At 40.8% G+C, this 19,708-nt stretch overlaps 1 protein-coding gene across 5 annotated transcripts in view; it reads right to left on the minus strand.

The window, feature by feature from the left end:
- Positions 1-19,708, minus strand: part of Plch1 (phospholipase C eta 1) — a 217,072-nt gene that overhangs the window by 49,821 nt on the left and 147,543 nt on the right. For all 5 annotated transcript variants that reach the window (XM_036190617.1, XM_036190614.1, XM_036190613.1 and 2 more), the window contains exons 7-9: positions 10,940-11,033; positions 9,001-9,204; positions 287-407 (exon numbers count right to left, since the gene is read on the minus strand). In XM_036190617.1, the coding sequence (XP_036046510.1) occupies positions 287-407; positions 9,001-9,204; positions 10,940-11,033 (419 nt within the window). The remainder of the gene's footprint in view (positions 1-286; positions 408-9,000; positions 9,205-10,939; positions 11,034-19,708) is intronic.

The raw sequence follows: 19,708 nt of genomic DNA on the forward strand, positions 1-19,708 counted from the left end.
CCTTGTTTCCAAGCTTTATGGGTTTAGGAATCCAGAAGTCATTCTTTGCAAGGATATTTTCAAGGAGACAGGATGAGAAAGGATGGGATTAAGGAGTAAGTGGGTCACAAGAACCCACAAACTTGGAAGCCATAGTATATTTGTTCCCAATCTTTGCTGGGGAGAAAGAAGAGAACCAGGGCAGCAGGAATGGAAGGCGAGGAGTCCAAGAGAGGGTGTGCTCCTGTAGCCACATTACCTTGACTACTAGAGGTGGAGTGTAGCTCCCATGTGTTGATATACTTACTCATTCTTCACAAAGGCATGCTTGTTAATGGTCTCCACAACATCTCTGAAGAGAATTTTTGAAGTGAGAGTGTAACCATGGTGGACCACTGGCTCTCCATCTGGGCCATCCCAACAGTCAACTGCCAAAACAGATGTTCACATCAACAATACAAAATGTCTGGTTTCATACTATCTCTGGAAATACCAGAAACGTTTAGGATTATTACTAGACTTTATACATACTACAGTTATGAAAAAGATGTGAAGACAGAGAATTGAACATTCTGGCATACTTACCAGAACAAAAAGTTAAAGAGGAAAATTTATTTGGGTGTTTGTTTGCTTGTTTGTTTCTGAGTGCTTATAGTTTGCAAAGACATCATGCTCACAAGGAGACTAACATTACCAAAGTTTCTCTTGGAAATACAGTCTTCTAAAACAATTCCTCTTTATTAGCTAAAATAAATTGAACAGATAAGTTCTTTCATCTGAAAGTTGCTGTTGGTCACAGCAACAGAAAGCAAGTAGAACATGTAAGTCCTGCCTGAGCCTGCTTTGAGCCCATGCACCTGAAATATGCCCTTTAACCAAGGTCTCTGACTAACCATTCGTCAGTCTACAGATTTCAAACTTGTTCACCCAACCACTGTGTGAGCCCATTCCTTAAATGCAACTGGCTATTCCCAATTTCCCTTTCTTACTCTATTTTATCAGTTCTTTTTCTGCTGATATTTAATAAATACAGAATCCGATGCCCTCTGTGCACTACACATTAGCTGGTCCTCTACCACAGCAGCAAGTGATTGTAACCACTGAGCTGTCTCTCTAACCCTGAAATAAACATTTCTTTCTTTTTGTTATTCATTCATTCATTCATTCATTCATTCAGGTGGGGTTTCAATATGTAGTAGACTGGCATTGAATTTATAGAGATCTACCTGCCTCTGCTTCCCAAGTCTGAGGATTAAAAGGGTATACCATCATCCCCAGCCTGAAGTGAACACAATTAAAATCTTAGCATAAGACATTCCTCACATGTTAGTGGCATCGCTGGTGTAAACAAATATACTGTATTTTCAGGTGCACAGTATCGTAGCAGTATCATTCTATTTGGTACCTAATACTTGGTAATGACAATAAATAACCATATTGTTGGTTCACATGCTACTGTGCCATGCTTTATATCATTACTTCAAAGTACATTCTTTCAATTTATAAAAATGTTTATTAGAAAACAATATGCTGGTTTCCATAGGCAACAGCTTCATACAGATCATGTTTACTATGTCTCTTGATCACATAAAGAAGCCATATTGGACTGATCCACACCTCTTAGATTTGTGTAAGTACCAATATTTGGTAAAATTTCCTGACACATTTCCTAGAATGTATCACCACCACCAGCAGTGCATGACTGTGTGTAATTTTAACACTTCTTGCCCTGACTCACAGTCCCATTTTAGAGGAGAAACAATATAGCTGATTAATATAACATATTAATATCTTTCAAAGAAACAATGCAAAATATAAAGGGCATGTCAATGCTTGATTTGTTCATCATAACAACATATTTTAACCTACACTAGTCATGAAACAGTGTTCTTTTGCTAGTATTTAAGACACAGGAAGACTACCAACAACTGACATTGGTAATTTCTAATATTTTATGTCTGAACTCATTAAGTTTCTGTTAGTTGAGGATAACAACACACCCAAATTGCACCCAGGCACTGAGAGCCAGATTCAAAGGAAGTTTCATGTAAAGGCTAACACTGTGCTGGGGGTATTGGCAAAATAAATATACTCTAACAAATCCCAAGACACAAAACAGCCAGGGACCACAGGGACCATTTTTTAACCAGATGACACACTAGAGGTCCCCAAAATCTCTGACAAAGAGCTGATCATTCTGAAGGCCAAGCGGCTAACCCAACAGCTTTTTATAAGGGAATTACAGATTTCCACCATGGAGATTTTCAGGGAAAAGAAAGGTGCAAGCCATATATATAGTCAACAGCAATACTATCCATTCATAATAACCAAAGTCTCCCAAATCATTGAGCAACATAGGCTGAAGAGCAAGTGAATGAATGGTGTAAAAAAAAAAAAAAAAAAAGAACACTGTCTGATTTGCCAGCAAGCCCACCTTGCCACAATGACTTGTCAGTCTTCCCCAAGACACCAAACATACCCTGATGGAGAACGTTATCACAGCTGATAATAGAGATAGAAAAACACATCATCAAAGTAGACAAGTGAAAGAAAGTAGATCCCCAGCTCACAATACCATGTAAAACAGTCCACATATTCATCATTCTCCCTCTTAAAGCATCATCCCTAGAAAAAGCTGGTTAAGAAAAATATCATAGATCTCCACATCTCTATGACTGACTACATTCTGTAGATCAGATTCTCTACAGGCCAGATGCAACTGTTTAAGAATAAAGCGGTCCTCATCCAGATCTAAGGCAGATGAGTGCCACTGGCCCATAAAGATTTGGTGTCTCCATGCCCAAGTTGCAAATGTAAACTAAGAACTTCTGTTTATATGACAAAAAGAAATTGTTGAGAGACTGTAAAGGATCATGTAAACAACTTTTAAGCCTTCAGAACAAGTAAATATTGGGGTGCAAGGCTTAATCATGAACAAAGCAAGTTCCTCCTTTTAAAGCTAAGCTCCCTCCCTTTCAGTGCCAGGCTTCCACTGTGTCTCGCCATTCTCTTGTGATCTACTAGTCTTTATTTAGTCCCTCAGAGGCTTGTCAGTATTCTCCAGAGGCTTCCTGGAGAATACTAGATCAACAGGGCTTGAATCTCTAGCTTATAACCTCTAGGAATTTCAGTCATCTACCCAAGTTCTGTGTTGAAGTTTCCCCTTAGGAACTTATCACATATCTCCTGGTAGTGAAGGGCTTAAATGAGAACATATGGAAAGTTATCAGCTGGGAGGATATCTAAAGAACTGGTTGGCACCCATTTTTTCCCATAGTACTTTGAAGTGCAACATGACAACCAAAGCTTCCAATATGAAAATGGTAAGTACAAAGCTGGCCAAATTCTCCAGGTAAGTAAAAATATTCTTCTCAGCCAAAACTTTCTAGAAAGAGCAGTTTGACATTTACTGCTCAGTTACAGTCTATTCTAATAAAGAGAATTTCAAACCAAATACTGAGAGAGGCATTTACTGACATAAGCTAGTGGGAGAGAGACTTAGAAACAAGCTCTGCACGATGAAGTCCAGTGTGGCTTGTGGTGCGCTGTCAAGGCTGAGGCAGAAAGATGACAATGAGTCTAAGTTAATCTGCGCTACGCTGTAAGTTCCTAACCAGTCTGGGTTACTGTGGAAGGCCCTACCTTGAAACAAACAAAAAGGCAAAAAATAAAACAGCATCCTGTGCCAGAGCTCTACATACTTTCAGACTATATTATTATCTGAGGCAGGTGACCTTTAGTCTTGAAATGATTCTTTGGTGATTGTCAAACAGAAAGAAGATAAAGAGAAGATCCCCATTCACGCCATCTGCTGCACAGTGTCTAGAGCTCCCATTCATTTTAAGAGTGCTCATACACCTAAAACTAGACACCTCTTATCAGAAATTGTCTTAGTGGTGCAGCTTTCCTTCTTCATATCCAGCCAGAGCTGGAGCGTTAAAAGTTTTGGTTCAGTATAATGAAGATGAGCACAGGAATACAGTCAAGCTCAAATAGTGTGGTTTGAATGAGAATAGCCTCGTAGGCTCTTGAGTGTCTTGTGCATAGTTAGTGGAACTATTTGGGAAGGATTGGGAGGTGTGGCCTTGTTTGAGTAGTGTCACTGGGGGCAGGCTTTGAGATTTTAAAAATCTCATGCCACTCCCAGTTAGTTCTTCTCTGCCTGGTGTTGTGTCTCAAGGTGTATGCTCTCAGCTACTACACCCCAGTAATATGCATTCCTACCATCATGTTTACTGCCATGATAGTCATGGACCTTAGCTAACCCTCTGAAATTGTCAGTCCCAGTAAATTCTTCATTCTATTTGGAGTTGCCTTGACTTTGGTGTCTGCAAGTGGGATACTAATTTTGTACAGGAAAGCAAAAAATAGAGAAGACTTAGATATGAGGGGCCAGAAAAGTAAGAGAAACAATAGAAAGGAAGACAGCAGCAAGCTGCAATAGTAGACAGTTGCTTCAAGAAATCACTGAATGGAATTTTCATACTTGGCCTCCCAAGAAATGTTGGCATTTAAAATGAGGAGCCAACATCAGTGTGAATCAGTGAGGCTAGGTGCACAGGACATGTCTATGCACATCAAACACTGAAGATTCCTGAGTGTTAATGAATAGCTGAGCGGAATGCCACCTCAAGATACCATTCCTTAGAAGGTTGTTTTCCACATTAGCCCTTGAGCATCTTTAACATTCAGCTATTAAGTCATCTGACTTAGTCACTATTGCCAGTAGGTAGTCTTGCAACTACTGTAAAAATGTTGTCATAGAATAAAACATAAATCTACAGAGCCGCTTTGAAGTTAGGCTGGTTTTTATGTAAATAGCTGGTTTGCCTTTTTCAAGATCTGTTTTTATTTTATGTGTATAGGTGTTGTGCCTTCAGGAACATCTGTGTACCACATGTGTGTATGCCAGCAAACGAGGGCTTGAATCCTCTGGAACTAGAGTTCCAGAGGGTTATGAGCTGCTCATAGGTACTGAGAATTGAACCCTGCACCAAGTCCTCCTATAACCAGCCTTTGCTACTCCTATGTCAAAGCAGCTGAGGACATGAGAGGAGCGAGGTAAAATTTGCCTCACTAAAGATTGCTTTTGAAATTAGCTCCATCTTCCCTGACTTATCCGTTCCCATTCCCTGATGATGTTTTCAGTAACTGGTTGATTTTCTTAGGTGTCGTAAACAATCTCTACCCATTGTACACAGGAGTAGGTGATGGCTTCCCCACATCCCTCGGAACGCAAAATTTTCAGGCATGAAATTTTTCAAAAGCTCTTATCCTCTTTCTCTCTTTGAAAAGAACCAATATCACTTCTTTCTCTCTCAAGTCTCCTCCCAAACACACACACACACACACACACACACACACACACACACACACTCCTAAAGCATCAAATCGTCTCATAAGAAAGATATCCAGCCACCAGCCCACCAATTTGCCTGTCTATATTTGATTTAACTACCGTGTCCATAGAGATATATGAAAACTTTGTCTTTTCTGGATCCTTCTCTTAAGTTCAGATAGTGTTATCCAAATGACAGAGAAAGACAAGGGTTTAAATGTTACAAAGTTGCTCTCAGCTCAGCAGGTAGAAAATGGTACTCATGTCTGCTCTTCCCCTCCGATGTCCACTGGCACAGAACAGTACCATCTCTAGTTTCCTCCTCATTCCTCCGACCCTTCCGTCCTCTCACTGAGCTCTACTAGGTTTGTTGTTCACTTCTTCATATTTTGTTACTGGTTTTGTTTTTTTTTTTTTTTTTTTTTGAGCTGAGGATCGAACCCAGGGCCTTGCACTTAGCTAGGTGAGCGCTCTACCGCTGAGTTGAACCCCCAAGCCCTCGTCACTGTTTTTAAGGTACCAGAGCCCGAGTCTAGAACCTAAGGCGCAAACCCGACCACTGGGGCTGCATCACCAATCCTCTTTTCATTTCTATTTTGGAACAGGGTCTCATTAGGCTATCCTGTCTGGCCTTGTACTTTAGAACTTTCAACCTCAGTCTTCCAAGCAGCTGTGACTGTAGACTTGCACAAGCCAGCCAGGCTACTCCATTATTTTTAATTCTTCCTTTAAATAATAATGGTAGGTGTCCCACACACACACACTCTCCTGGATCAGTTCCCACTTCCCTTATTCCCCTACAGACATTTCGTGTGAGTGGGCCATGTTACACTTACATAGCACTGTCTCAAAGATAAACTGGGTTCTGTACTATAAAAGCCCACAGGCCTTAAAGCCCCTAGCGAGGGCTCCACATTCCCCTCTCTGCTTCCTGAGGCATGGAGTTATAAGCCAGCACCCTTATGGTACTGCCACCCCAGGCTTCGGCTGCTTTCCCTGCAGACTTTCACCACGATGGCTGCGCCCACAAACCTCAGAGCTCAGTGAGACAAAGTCCTTCCCCCCTAAGTTGTTTCTTATCAAATATTTGACCAGAGTGGTGAGAAAAGCAGCCAATACAGAAAACTGACACGGACACTGGTATGATACACCTGACCAGGGACTCAGAGGCCTCTGGAACCAGTTGGTGGAAAGGATGTAGAAGTGTTCACAGAGGCTGTGGCCTAGCGAAGCCTGTAGCGGCCTGAAAGAAAATGGCTCCCAAAGGAAGAGGCACTATTTTAGGAGGTGTGGCTTTGTTGAAGTAGGTGTGGTCTTGCTGGAGGAAGTGTGTCACTGTAGAGGCGGGCTTTGAGGTCTCGTACATGCTCAAGCAACACCCAGTGAGACCAAACTACTTCCTGTTGCCTGCAAGACGTAGGACTCTCGGGTTCTTCTCCAGCACCATGTCTGCCTGCATCTGCCGTGTCCCACCATGATGATAATGGACTAAACCTCTGAACTGTAAGAAAGTCACCATAATTAAACATTTTTCTTTATAAGAGTTGCTATGGTCATGGTGTCTCTTCACGGCAATAGAAATCCTAACTAAGACAAAGCCATAGAATGTTAGTAGGCCATTCTGCGGTAGGTTTCAAAGTCCAGAATGCTGACAGACAGGAGAACAGCAGAAACCAAGAACTCTATTAGAAGTCTATTCATGGGATACTCTGGCAAAGAATCTGACTGGATCTGCCTGTGTCCTGAAGCTTAAGTGGAATTGGATATAATAATAACAGATCAATTTATTTGGCAGACAGTAACATCCATGGTATGTCATAGTTATTATTGTCCTTTACATTTATCCAGATTTACAGTGAGAAATAGAAGAAAGTGGAGCACAAAGATATGAAAATATTCAGTTCAGTGAGAAAAATCAGCTTTTAAAAATGTGAAAACTGAGCACAGGGCAGGCGGGGACACACTGGCTATAATTATTACAGAAGTTAGTGCCACGAGGCTGGGTATAGCTCAAATGGTGGAGCACAAATGTAGCATGCCTGAGGCTCTGAGTTCAAGCCCCAGTGATCGAGGAGGGCATTAAGGAACACACAGGACTTTGCACTCGGCAATAAGAAAGGTGATTTGAGGACAAGGCACAAGAAGGGCCCAAGCCAAAGCTCCCGAATGAAACAATGTAAACTTATTTGAAAACCTTGCATTTTCTCAACAAAAAGAGCTTCAGGATGTCATGCTTGAGTCAGGCTGATGAAGGAAGTATTTTCCCAGGTTCAGCCACAAAACAACACAGAGGCCACCGCAGTGATGGTCCAATTGGGCCACAGGCCACATCTCAAGCAGTAGCAGAACTTAGCCTTAGTCACATGAAGCTGGTTTTGCAGGCATGCAAGATGCAAGAGTGAGGAGTTATGGGAACTTGGATCAAGGTTCAAAACATCTCTTGAGGTCAGAGAACTTGTGGCATGGTGGGCTCCTCGATAAGCTGTGAAGATGTGAAGGTGCAATGAAGATCACAGATATTGGAGATGCCAGAGATGTAAGATGTTCATGGAGTTAAGCAAGCTCAAGAGAGAAACCACAGATATTACTGGCAACAGAGCTTGCAGAAAGGACTTCTCAAGCTTGTTTCAATCCAGATGATGCCACCAACAACTTTGAATGCTGGACATAGCTATGCACGGCTTGGTTCTCACCCTCGTGGACTTCAGGGTTGCTTTGGTGGGATCTCTCTGGGCTAGACCCCCATTCTTCCACTTTGTGGAATGATTGTGTTCTCTGTGCCATTGTATTGTTGTTAGAGGAGGCTCACCGTTATGAGTAACTGAGTCTCAGAAGAAAGCAAACCTTAAACAGAATTGACTACGAAGGCTTTGGAGACCCTTAAAAGACTGAGTGCATTTTCTATTATGAGGTGAAGATACAGGGAACCTGAACTAAGGATGGAAGACCCGCTCAAACATGGTTGATGTCATCCCGTGAGCTTGGAGTACAGCCTGAATGAAAAGGGGCAGGGGGAATGAGAAAGCCTGATGCCCAGCCAGCATTCACCTCTCTCTGCTTCCTGACTGTGGATGCACGGTGACCAGCCTCCCCATCATGGTGATCTGGTCCCTTCAAGCAGTTAGCCAAAACAACCCTCTCTCTTACTTGAACCTAAAACTATCATGCCTGACCCAGCTCTGCTTCATTAATTTCATCTCACACTCTATTTGCCTATGGTAACACTCCTCTACCGTGCCTGTGACTCGGCCCACAGAATCCTCATATCATACTAACATTTTTATGTATGTGCTCCCTGATCATCTGTGAGCTCTTCAAAGTCAAATACCACATCTTCCTCATATCCGTGTCTTCACCACCAAAACTGATTCGCAATTTAATAAATGTAGACCATGAAGCCTCTTCAAAATAGATAGTTGTCCTAAAGTATTTTTCTGGTTTTTATTTTAAAACATCTTTTCAGGTAGATTGTTATTTATGAATAATATTTTAACAATTCAGAATATGTTTCTCCAATATTGGCACATTTCTCTGTCCCTTGTGATTGAAAACAAGGAGACAAAGAGAAGAATTATTCTATAATGAACAAATATTTCTAGTTAATATAGAAATAGCTTTTGGGGCTCTGTTATTTAAATGTCCTATTAACTAATCACACCTGAGCTCAGACAAACAACACTTACCTTCCACACATCGACAGCCCTCTTGTAGCACCCGTGCATACATATCCACTTTAGATTGAGAAAGGAGCTGGTCCCCCGTCAGGTATGTGTTGTGAGATGAAGCAATGTAGTAGTTGCAGAGGGGCTGATCCATGTCTTGGTACACTTCATGGTGCAAAGGGTTAAATACATCACAAGCAGGACTACGCATGAAGTTCGTGAAGCCTTTGGAGGAAAGAGCGAAATGAAGAGCTTTCAAAGGATATCTGCTTAATTGATGCCAAGAGAGACCAAAAAACCGGTCAAAGACTAGTCAGAAGCAAGTATCAGGACAATGTTTGTGCGGGCAACTGGAGCAATGAGAGGTTCGCTCGATGCCACAAGGAGTATCCAAAGATATGACTTCGGGGAGTAGCCATTTAAATACATATATCCTATAGAAAAATGAACTGACATCTTGTCATGACAAATGAATTAATTAACTACTAAACGCGAGCTATGTTTATGTAGTGCGACCTCAGGGGTGACCAGAATTGCATTATAGCCATATTTATACCTCAATCAACCAGTAACTGCTAAGTTGTTAGGATGTTCTGAAAAACAGCACATGGTAAAGTATAAGGCTAAAACATTTAAGACTTACCTAAATTTAGAGGGTGACTAACTATGAGACTTGCTTTGGGGAAAATGCTGTCGATGGTTTTCACATAAGTAACTTAGAAATGGTGCTTAAAAGTTTGTGTAGAAAAATCTACCAGTTTTTCTATAAGCTTTCAAAATATAAAACCTGAGTAGAAGAGGCAGCCATCGTCACGGATTCATGAATTAAAATAGGAGTGACCACAAGTAGTCACCATTACAAGTTGTTTCAAGTCTTTGAGACTCGTTTGGTGAAATTCAATCTGTAAATATCCTCTGAGTCTTCAGAGTTTCTTCATGGCAACTTTTTTATGCTTATAACTAGGGACCATATTTAATTGCAACTTTGAAGGAAGCCTCAAGAAAAATATTTATATCTTGGTACAGTCTAAAGAGGCCCATGTCAGTTTGTCTTCTGTTTTAAAATAGTTTTAATGATAGAACATTTTAATTTATTCCCCTTTATGGTAATTCTCTTTCACCTCAGGAAATAAGTACTTGGCATTAAAAGTTCCTCATCAAGCCATGTATGGCATTTTGAGCCTGATTGCTTGAGACCAGAAGTTCAGGGTCAACCTGAGTTATATAGTGACCCTGGGAGCAGGAAAATACCAGAAGTCAGCAATCAGTTGTGCCTTTGCATGTTCTTGAGGGATGTTGAGTTTCCCAGTAGTCTTCAGTTAAAATTATCTGTTCTGCTTGAGAAATCTCACAGCCTATAATTTATTTCTCTGCATATTTTAAAGGCATATAGCTTATACATATAGTAGCTATATTTATACCATATTATTTATATATAAATCCTAGGAGCTATATTCTGGATGCACAATTGTAAGTAAATTATTTAATTTTCTTTGGTGTTACTATCCTTTGCTATAAAATAAGGTGTTCACAAGACTTCCTTTTCTAACAGTTTCTGAAATGCTATCAGCTGGTAAAACAAATCAATTTTTAACATTTTATTTTTAAAAAATGTTTATTTTTCAAGTCACAACTTTTGTAGATTATTTGTTTGGGAGCCAAATTTCCCTTCCTACAATCATCAGGACATGACTATTTCTTAAAAAAAAAAATTATCCATTTGAGCAAAGTCCAAATATTTCTTGGCATTCTCCACACGCAATGGTAGCTTGAGTACTGTAAAATGAGAAAAACAAAACCAGAGATTCGGCTGTGAGGGAAAACATATGCTTTTGGGCTTTATCTGAATTACCTGAAATTCCAAGACTATTTCCCGATTTTGCTTCCTAAAAAATTGTTAATAAAATTTAATGTAGCAGATGGGAAACACAGAGAAACACAGATAAAGACCACTAGTTACCTTCAATCCCAAGGACATTTTTCACTTTATTTTCTTCAGAAACTTCAAACTTCTTTATGATGTCAAGACAATAGTCCACGGTCACATTACTCATCTAAAGAAAGCAGAAGAGAAAGAAAGCACCTGCAACTTCATGAGCTGTGGTCCCCTACACCGCAGCAAGAAGGGCTGACTGACTAGGATCCCACACTTGACATTTCTGGGGCTGCAGCAAACACTGTTTGAAGTTCCCAGACTCAGACTCATTTTTTTGCTTTCATCTTTGGAGGAAGATTATGATCTTAACTTGCCTTGGCATCCTTCAGCTTTGGTCGGTGAACACAGCCCTTCAACTCTTAGATAAATGCTCTCCATGAAGGAATAAAAGAAAATGAATGCAAAACTATTGCCCCAAACCCACTCATATATAGTAGCTATCTGCAAAATAAATTATTCTTACATAAAAACCAAACTGTGATAGTCATAAATATATGTAGGAAGAAAATTATGATGTATCAAAATAGAATGTTTCTAAGTCAATTCAGCTGTATGGCCATCTTTAAAGCATCTTCCACCAAGCAGTGGCTATGGTGATTCAGGAACACAAAAGTGAGCCAAAGTAAACAAATGACCAAAGAGTACGTATCACACAGGGCTCTGTGACCAGATGGGTTTTGTTCAGATCAACCGATTCATAGTGACAGGGTGACCACAAAAGTCACTTATCTTTGAAATGGCTACAGGACAGGGTGGTGGTGAGGGTCAGGGAATGAACCCTTGGGGGAACATTTTGCAGCGCCAAGAAGGCAGCACATGCTCTTATCACTGTCAGCCTCGAGGCTGCTGCATGGATAGTTACACAATACAAGAAAGTAAAGTCTTTAGAAAGAACCTCTTTAAAGACCAGCAGAAAGCTTGAGGGCAGGCTTGGGATTGTAGCTCACTGGTAGAAGACTTGCCCTAACATTTATAAATCTGTGGGTCTGAGCCCCAGAACGCAAAAAAGAAAAAATGTTATTTTTACTTAAAAAAAAGAAAAGTCCATTTACTCATGAATCTAACAGTGACATTTTAAAATATGGATGAGTAACAATAGAGGAAGTCAATCTTGTGAGCTAGAATAAAATAATGAAAACAGAGTTCAATTACAGTCTTCAAAGATCCCATTGTCTTTTAGGTTCAATGGATTTTAGTAAAAGCTAATTGTTTTTGTTTTTGCTTTTTGTTTTTAAGTAATTTATTTATTCTTATTTTGTGTACATTGGCATTTTACCTGCATGTATGTCTGTGTCAAGGTGTCAGATCTTGGAATTACAGACAGTTGTGAGCTGCCATGTGGGTGCTGGGGATTGAACCCAGGTCCTCTTGAAGAGCAGTCAGTGTTCTTAACTGCTGAGCCATCTCTCCAGCCCCTTTGTTTTGCTTTGTTTTGTTTACTAATTTTTTTAGCTAAATATTTATTTAATAGCATTTAAACATTCTGTAGGAGAAAAGGCTGTTATTTGCTTGTTTGTTTGGGGATTTTTTTTTTTGTCAGTTTAAAAAAATATACAATGCTTTGTTTTCCAAACCCGTTGCATAATAGCAGTGCATCCTTGAATGAAGTCCATAACCTTGACCAATCACCAGTAAATATGGTTAATTAAACAGAACTGCAGTGTCTCCAAGGAACTCTAGGGACCCAGAAAGCCATGAGCCCCTCAGTAGATTGTCTACTATAAGCTAGACATAGCACACATAACCTAAAAGGTAATTTCTCATAATATAAAAAGAACCACACCACGGCTAGGCATGGTGGTACCCACCTTTAATCCCAGCACTCAGGAGGCAGAGGAAGGCAGATCTCTGTGAGTTTGAGGCCAGTGTGGTCTACAGAGTGAGTACCAGGACAGCCAGGGCTGTTATACGGAGAAATCCAATCTTGGGGAAAAAGAGAAAGAAAGAGAGGGGGGAGGGAGAGAGGGAAAGAGAGAGAGAGGGAGAGAGAGAGAGAGGGAGAGAGGGAGAGAGAGAGAGAGAGAGAGAGAGGAAGGAAGGAAGGAAGGAAGGAAGGAAGGAAGGAAGGAAGGAAGGAAGGAAGGAGGGAGGGAGAAACGGAGAGAGGGAGGGAAAAAGAAAATCAGACTGGTAACATTATGTGTTTTGGAAAGCCTGAGTTCACTTTGCAGTAATTCAGGTATGCGGTCATGTGTTCCAAGGTGCAGGGGCTATGAGCTACACTCAAGTAAACCACCAGGAGCCCATGAGATCTACAGCAAAGTACAAACAACAAACCACCCATCGTTCTAGGGTGATGGTAGATGAGCAGAGAATTCATTATCACCTCAAGATGCAAAGCAGAATTCGATTTTTTGTTTGTTTGTTTGTTTGTTTGTTTGTTTTTCGAGACAAGGTTTCTCTGTGTAGCTTTGCGCCTTTCCTGGAACTCGCTTTGGAGACCAGACTGGCCTCGAACTCACAGAGATCTGCCTGGCTCTGCCTCCCAAGTGCTGGGATTAAAGGCGTGCGCCACCACCGCCCGGCTCAGAATTCGATTCTTTAAAACCATACTTGAAAATATGTTCACCAAATTAATGGACAAGATTAGTAAAGACTTCACAAAACTAAAAAATTTCTAGAAATAACTTTCTCCCAGTTGACTAACTGTATAAACTCTGCTCACAAGAGTTGAAGTTAGAGTGAATCCACTCCCACCCTGCCCCATCACCTTCTTGTGTAAGCAGCATCTCAATGAATGGCATGACACATTTTCATTTTTAAGCCTCTCTTTAGGATGCCTTTTTACATTTGCATATTGATATCATGCAAAATAGTTATTACATATTACAATCTATTCTATTGTGCACAAGTGCCTCTGTAGAACATGAGAGAAGCCTTGAGTGTGTGAAGTCCTGAGTCAACGTGTGCTGTTGATGAGACATGGCCATGTCAAGGACTCCAAAGACTCAGACCCACAGGAAAACTGTAGTGCCTTCCTTGGGCTGGGCTCAAAGAAATGGCAAAACCTTCCTCTGGGGTCTGAGCGCTGGAGTCGACAGTGTGTGCAGATGGCCCCACATATTTATAGACTTAAGACTACAGAAACTGCTCCTACTGCAATTAGCTAAAACTGACTCCTTGGTCCAGCTGTACTCCATAAACCCTTCCTTCTTGAGTGTCTCTATCACTAGCTCTGCCTCCTTGTTTGGCTGTAGGTAATCACCTCCCCCCCCCCCCCCCCGTTCAAATGTACATAATAAATACAGTGAAATTCCAGGTGCTGAGGCTCCTCCATCAGAAAGTCCAGCCCACTGTCTCCAGCTAGTTCTCTGGGTGTGTGTCTCCATTCTTTTTTCTTTCTCCTTTTTCTATTTATTACATTTGTGTTTTAATTCCACACATCAGGTCCCCCCCACCCCACCCACCCTGTCCTCCCCCCCGCCCCCACCCTCCCCCAGTCCCTCTCCTCCAACCCACCTCCTCCAGGGCCAAGACTCCCCTGGGGATTCATTTAAACCTGGAGGATTCAGTACAGGCAGGTCCAGTCCCCTCCCTCCAGGCTGAGCAAAGTGTCCCTGTGTAAAGCCCAAGGTTCCAAACAGCCAGCTCATGCACTAAGGACCCAAGGGCTGTGGAGCTCCAGGCTGGATCAGGCCCTTCGGATAGGTGAAACAATTGAGTAGCTTGAACTGTTTGGGAGGCATCCAGGCAGTGGGACCCGGACCTGTCCTTAGTTTCTCCATTCTTTATCCCCTCGCAGCTCTCGGTCAGTTCTGTCCCTGGAGCCATGCAAGGACTTGGAAGCCTGCAGGGGCTGAAAGAGGGTATCAAATCCTCTGCAGCTGAAGTTACAGAGAGTGGTGATCCACCTGAGGTGGGTGCTAGAAACAGAACTCTGCAAGAGTGGTACACGTTCTTAATCACCGAGCCCTCTCTCCAGCCCCTACAATTGCTATCTAAACTTAACGTTTTCAGACTCAGTGTGATGCAGAGAATAGTTAAGGAGTGCTACCAAAGTCCCCAAACTGTATGAAGCAGGAACCTTCTGGGTTTAAATCCAAATCTTTTTCCTGCATATAGACCTAATCCCTTGATGTTTTCCTCTGTTTTTACTAAAATATTGGAAGGATGTTTGGCTTTTCAATATAGGTGAAATTTACGAATCTTTGGAAGGTGTTACAATTCTCAAATCAGTTACTGGAGGCTGACTTCTTGCATTATTTAAGACTGAGTTCGGTTCTGCTCTGTTAACTACTCTATTTTTTCTTAATTTTTTTTTATGTCTACATTCGTCAGAGGATTCTAGGGAGGCAGATTACCTTTTTTTTTTTTTTTTTTTTTGAGCTGAGGATCGAACCCAGAGCCTTGAGTTTGCTAGGCAAGTGCTCTACCACTGAGCTAAATCCCCAACCCTTAACTACTCTATTTTAAAACCATTTAGAAGAGAAAAAAGCCCTCACATTATAGGTAAATACACAAAATACACCTGAGTTATAGAAACCAGTAATCTTTCTGTAAAAATCTCCACATTCCGACACTGCTTATCTTCCCAGTGAAATTTCAAAACAAGAGTCAATGGACTGAAAAATTACATTTCTCCAAACCATGATTCCCTAGCACATCAAACACACACCTGAAACAAAAATTGCAAACTTTAACATTGCTGAATTTATTTTTACCCAAATAACTCAACCCATTATTGAGTACGTCAAAATCGGTGTTTATGGCTAAATACAATTCCCTATCATCTACCTGGAATCATCTCTCCAAAGGCAACAAAGCCAATGCTTATATTTCTTTTGAAATGGATCCCCACACTCCTCACTGGGTTGACACTATTTTTCCATCTTATACACTTACCTGTTGACTTATTATGTTAAAGACTATGTAAGCGTCATCTAACATAAGGTCTTTTGAGTCAACAAGGCTCTCCCACTTTGCCCCTTATCCCACTGTGCACCCACACAATGCTCACTAAATAATCTGGTGGTGAAATGATTCCAGCTGTGCAAGTATTGAACACTAGAGAATAGGCCATGTGGGAAAATTACATTCCCTTTTAATAATTGTTTTGGGGTTTATTGATTGCTGCAATTCCTATTGATTGAGTTTTAATAAGTCTACCACAAATATTTCCCATGATTCTAATGGTTCCTTGGTATGTTTGTCACATAACAGGAAGGTAAGAAATGACCTCTGAATTCCATTGTTCCCTTCCTGAATTCATTGTCCTGCCTCTTCTTTTAAGCTTGTCTGATTCAGAACTCTGATGAGCTGCTGCCCTGACTTCCCTGTGTCGTGTCCACAGCCAAGCTCTAAGGAAGTCAGATGTCTGCGTTTTGCATGTGTTTTTATATGTTCAGGGATTTTTCTTCCACACACACCTGTTTTTGACAGTTTAGTGCAGCAGAACACTCTAGTTTGGAATCATCGCCCCTGTGTTTCTCGGCTTCCAAGCGGCATTGGAAAGTGATGCTTGTGCCAACCCTGGTTACGCATCCTGCCTCAGCGTAATTCAGCTGACTTTGGTCTTTTCTATTTCTCACTTTAGTTTTATAATAATGAATTTGATTTGTAGCTGAGTGGCTCGTCTTCCACAGTGTTCATGGCCCTCAACTGGCTTCTCTAGAGATTCATCTCTTTTTATGCTTATCATTTTTTATTGCTTGACAATTCCCTCCCATCTACTCATGGTTTTCTGTTTTCGGTTGTCTGTTCTATTTATTGTTTTCTATTTTCAGTTCTGTCTGTTCTGTTTCCTCCATTTTATAAACCTCCCATTGTGTTGACCTCTCTACTCTCAAACTTTAAGTTTTTCAGAACACCTTTCCCCCTCTGAACCTCTTCCCATAGTGTCTCGTTCTCAGTTTACGGCTATAATTTTCTTATTCAGATGACATTAACCACCAATATCTGATGTTTCCTTCTTCCTGCGTTGCCTCTATTCTACTTCCACCAAGTTTCTTGTTTCTATTTGTTTTCTTCCTTTAATAGTACAGAATTTCCTCAAACATATGGTTTGTTAGAATACCTAGCCGCTCCCCCAACTACATGACTGCACATGCGCTGTAGCCAAGCCAGAGGCTTAGTCATCCCAGAACCTTACGTGCTAATTAATCCGTGCACTGCGTGATCACGTAATTTGCTCGCAGCGTGATTACACAATCTATGCACATCCGTGGCATAGCTACAGAAGCCCCTATGCAGAGGGAACCTATAAAGAGCCAGTTCCATCTATCCTGCCCCTCTCCCTGCATGATCTTTCCATGGGCCTAAGCACTCTCTTCTGTTCCCTTCCCTTAATAAACTCTTATGGTGCTTTTCATTGTACCTCATGACTTTTCTCGCATGATAAACAGCACCGCTTAACAAATAGCATTGCACTGCTTAATAAATAACATGGTTAGCCTTGGCAATCTTAAGGTTTGAGTGTCTGAGTTGGAGTAACTGAACAAGCTAGGAAAGAAGAAACAGATCACTGGGAAAGGGCAGGTAACAAGGAGAGGGGAACAGTAGAACACAGGTGAATAGAGAAAGGGAAAAAACAAAGGGGAGGATTTACTGGTGTACTGGGGTTGGGGTGGAGGATGGGAAGGTTGGGGGTGGGGGAGGAAAGACACTAAAGATCTTTAAAATTATTTAAAGGCACATTTAAAACCAAGTCAATAGTAATTTGGACAGAAGATTTGTATTCATGAGCAGAGCTGATTCCTGGCTTCACTGTAGGATTCTTGCTACTGTATTTGATTTCTGATATAAGCTAATATCTCAGGATCACCCCCTAAACATACTTGGGTTGTGTTAGATATCTAGGGATACTATACAACAACAAGCTGGTGACTTAAAACAACAGAAACTTATTCCGCCGTGGTTGTGAAAGCCAGAAGGCCAGAACTAAGGTGTCAGCAGGATTAGCTCCCCTGAAGTCTCTGAGGGAGAACCTGTCCCTATCTCCCCTTGTATCTGAAAGTGGCATGCATCCCTTGGCATGAGAACTACCGCAGTCTCCACCTCTTTCGTATGGCCTTCTTCCCGTGTGCCCTTCTCCTTCCTATGGCCTTCTTCCCGTGTGCCCATTTCTACTGCTTTCTACTCACTTTCAGGTTTAAGGCCCACAGTGAATTAATATCTTAATTGTATCTATCAACTTATAAACATTCACTTTAGCTCCAATACATTCACAAGTACTAAAAATTATCACTTAGCTCTTTGGGTATCAATATTCAACTCACTATAACTAGTAATATTTTCCTAAGAGAAGTTTCTAACATTCCATCTGATGAGAATAAATCTGGGTGAAATAAGACTCTGTCTATGCACCAGGATTTGATTTCATATAATCCTTGATACTACCCATGACCAGCAGTGGTGTTTTATTTTGCAACTGAGTATGTTTTAAAAGGTGAGCACTCTGGTGTCTGTAACCAATCTTATGTCTTAAGATGATGAAGACTTAGTAACATGGAGACCAAAATGCCTCGGGTTTGTCCTGTTGAGCAAATTCAGTTTCAAAGCTCAAACGCTGTCAAGCTCTTGTTTGTCTAATGACGCTCTTACTACCCATGTTAAGTTTCTCCAAGTTTCCACCATGCTAAAGAATGCCCAAAGCACAGCTTTCCAACATTTTCTGTATATGCTTTTCTACAGCGATTTTCTGTGTTCTTTTCCTATGGCTATCTCTTTGGGTTAAGTGACTAAAAGTAAAATGGATCAAAGTTTGGTAAATTCTGAAAAATTTCAGACTTGTAAAACTGCTGTACTGAATAATTAGACCATTTACAAGCTAAAGTAGATACCGTGTTTGTTAATGTTCACTAAATTAATGGGTTAAATTAATAATCTTTTGGCCTAATTTTACACTTTTGGTTACTAATAAGGACAAAGTATTTCCAGGTACACTGATCCATAAAAGAATTTTCCATACTAAGGAAACTTGGTATTTCTTTTTCTGTGTTGCAAATATTTCCCTATCTTGTGATTCAGTTATAGAGTGTTTGAAATATCAAACCTTAAGGTTTCTATACATTAAAATATTCCTTTGTGGTTTCTGCCTCTTGAGGTACAGTAATATAGATAGATTAGACAGATTAGATTTGATAGATGGATAGATAGATAGATAGATGATTGGGCATATAGAGAGAAAGGGAGAAATAAAGGAAGATGACAAGATGACAGATGGATGAATAGATGGATGAGTAAGTAGATGATAGACAGACGGACAGTGATAGATAGATAGATAGATAGATAGATAGATAGATAGATAGATAGATAGAGACAGACAGACAGACAGACAGACATTGTTTCAAGTGCTACCCAAATGTAAGTAGCTTCAAGCTAATTTAGAAATTAAACTAGGTACAGATCTGCCAGGGCAGACTTCACACAGCACTGGCTTCTGTTTACCCCAAACCAGAAAATTTACTGGCAGAATTTCAACATAACCAGAAAAAGGGAAGAAATGCATGCCCCTTAGCAAGTGATGTGCACTACTGACATTCAAATGGGCTGGAGTGATTCCACCCGAATAGATGAAGTTAAAGTCACTAGATTTATGCATTTTAATTTGAATTCTTCACATTGCTGCACTTCTGAATTTCTCAGTCACATTCACGACCAACCTTCAACTTGACATTGTGAGGTGGGAAAAGTGGGTACCAGCTGCCCTTCGTATAAAAAGTAAAGCAAGGTTCAAAATCAGGAACAATGAGGATGATTAGCTAAAGCACCACACCAGGAGGAACAGGGAACTAGACATAAAAACAGGGTTCTTGCAGAAAGCCAACCAAGATGCTCAGACATCAAGTAGGGACT

This window comes from Onychomys torridus, chromosome 6 (assembly GCF_903995425.1).
Source record: "Onychomys torridus chromosome 6, mOncTor1.1, whole genome shotgun sequence".
Taxonomy (NCBI): Eukaryota; Metazoa; Chordata; class Mammalia; order Rodentia; family Cricetidae; genus Onychomys; species Onychomys torridus.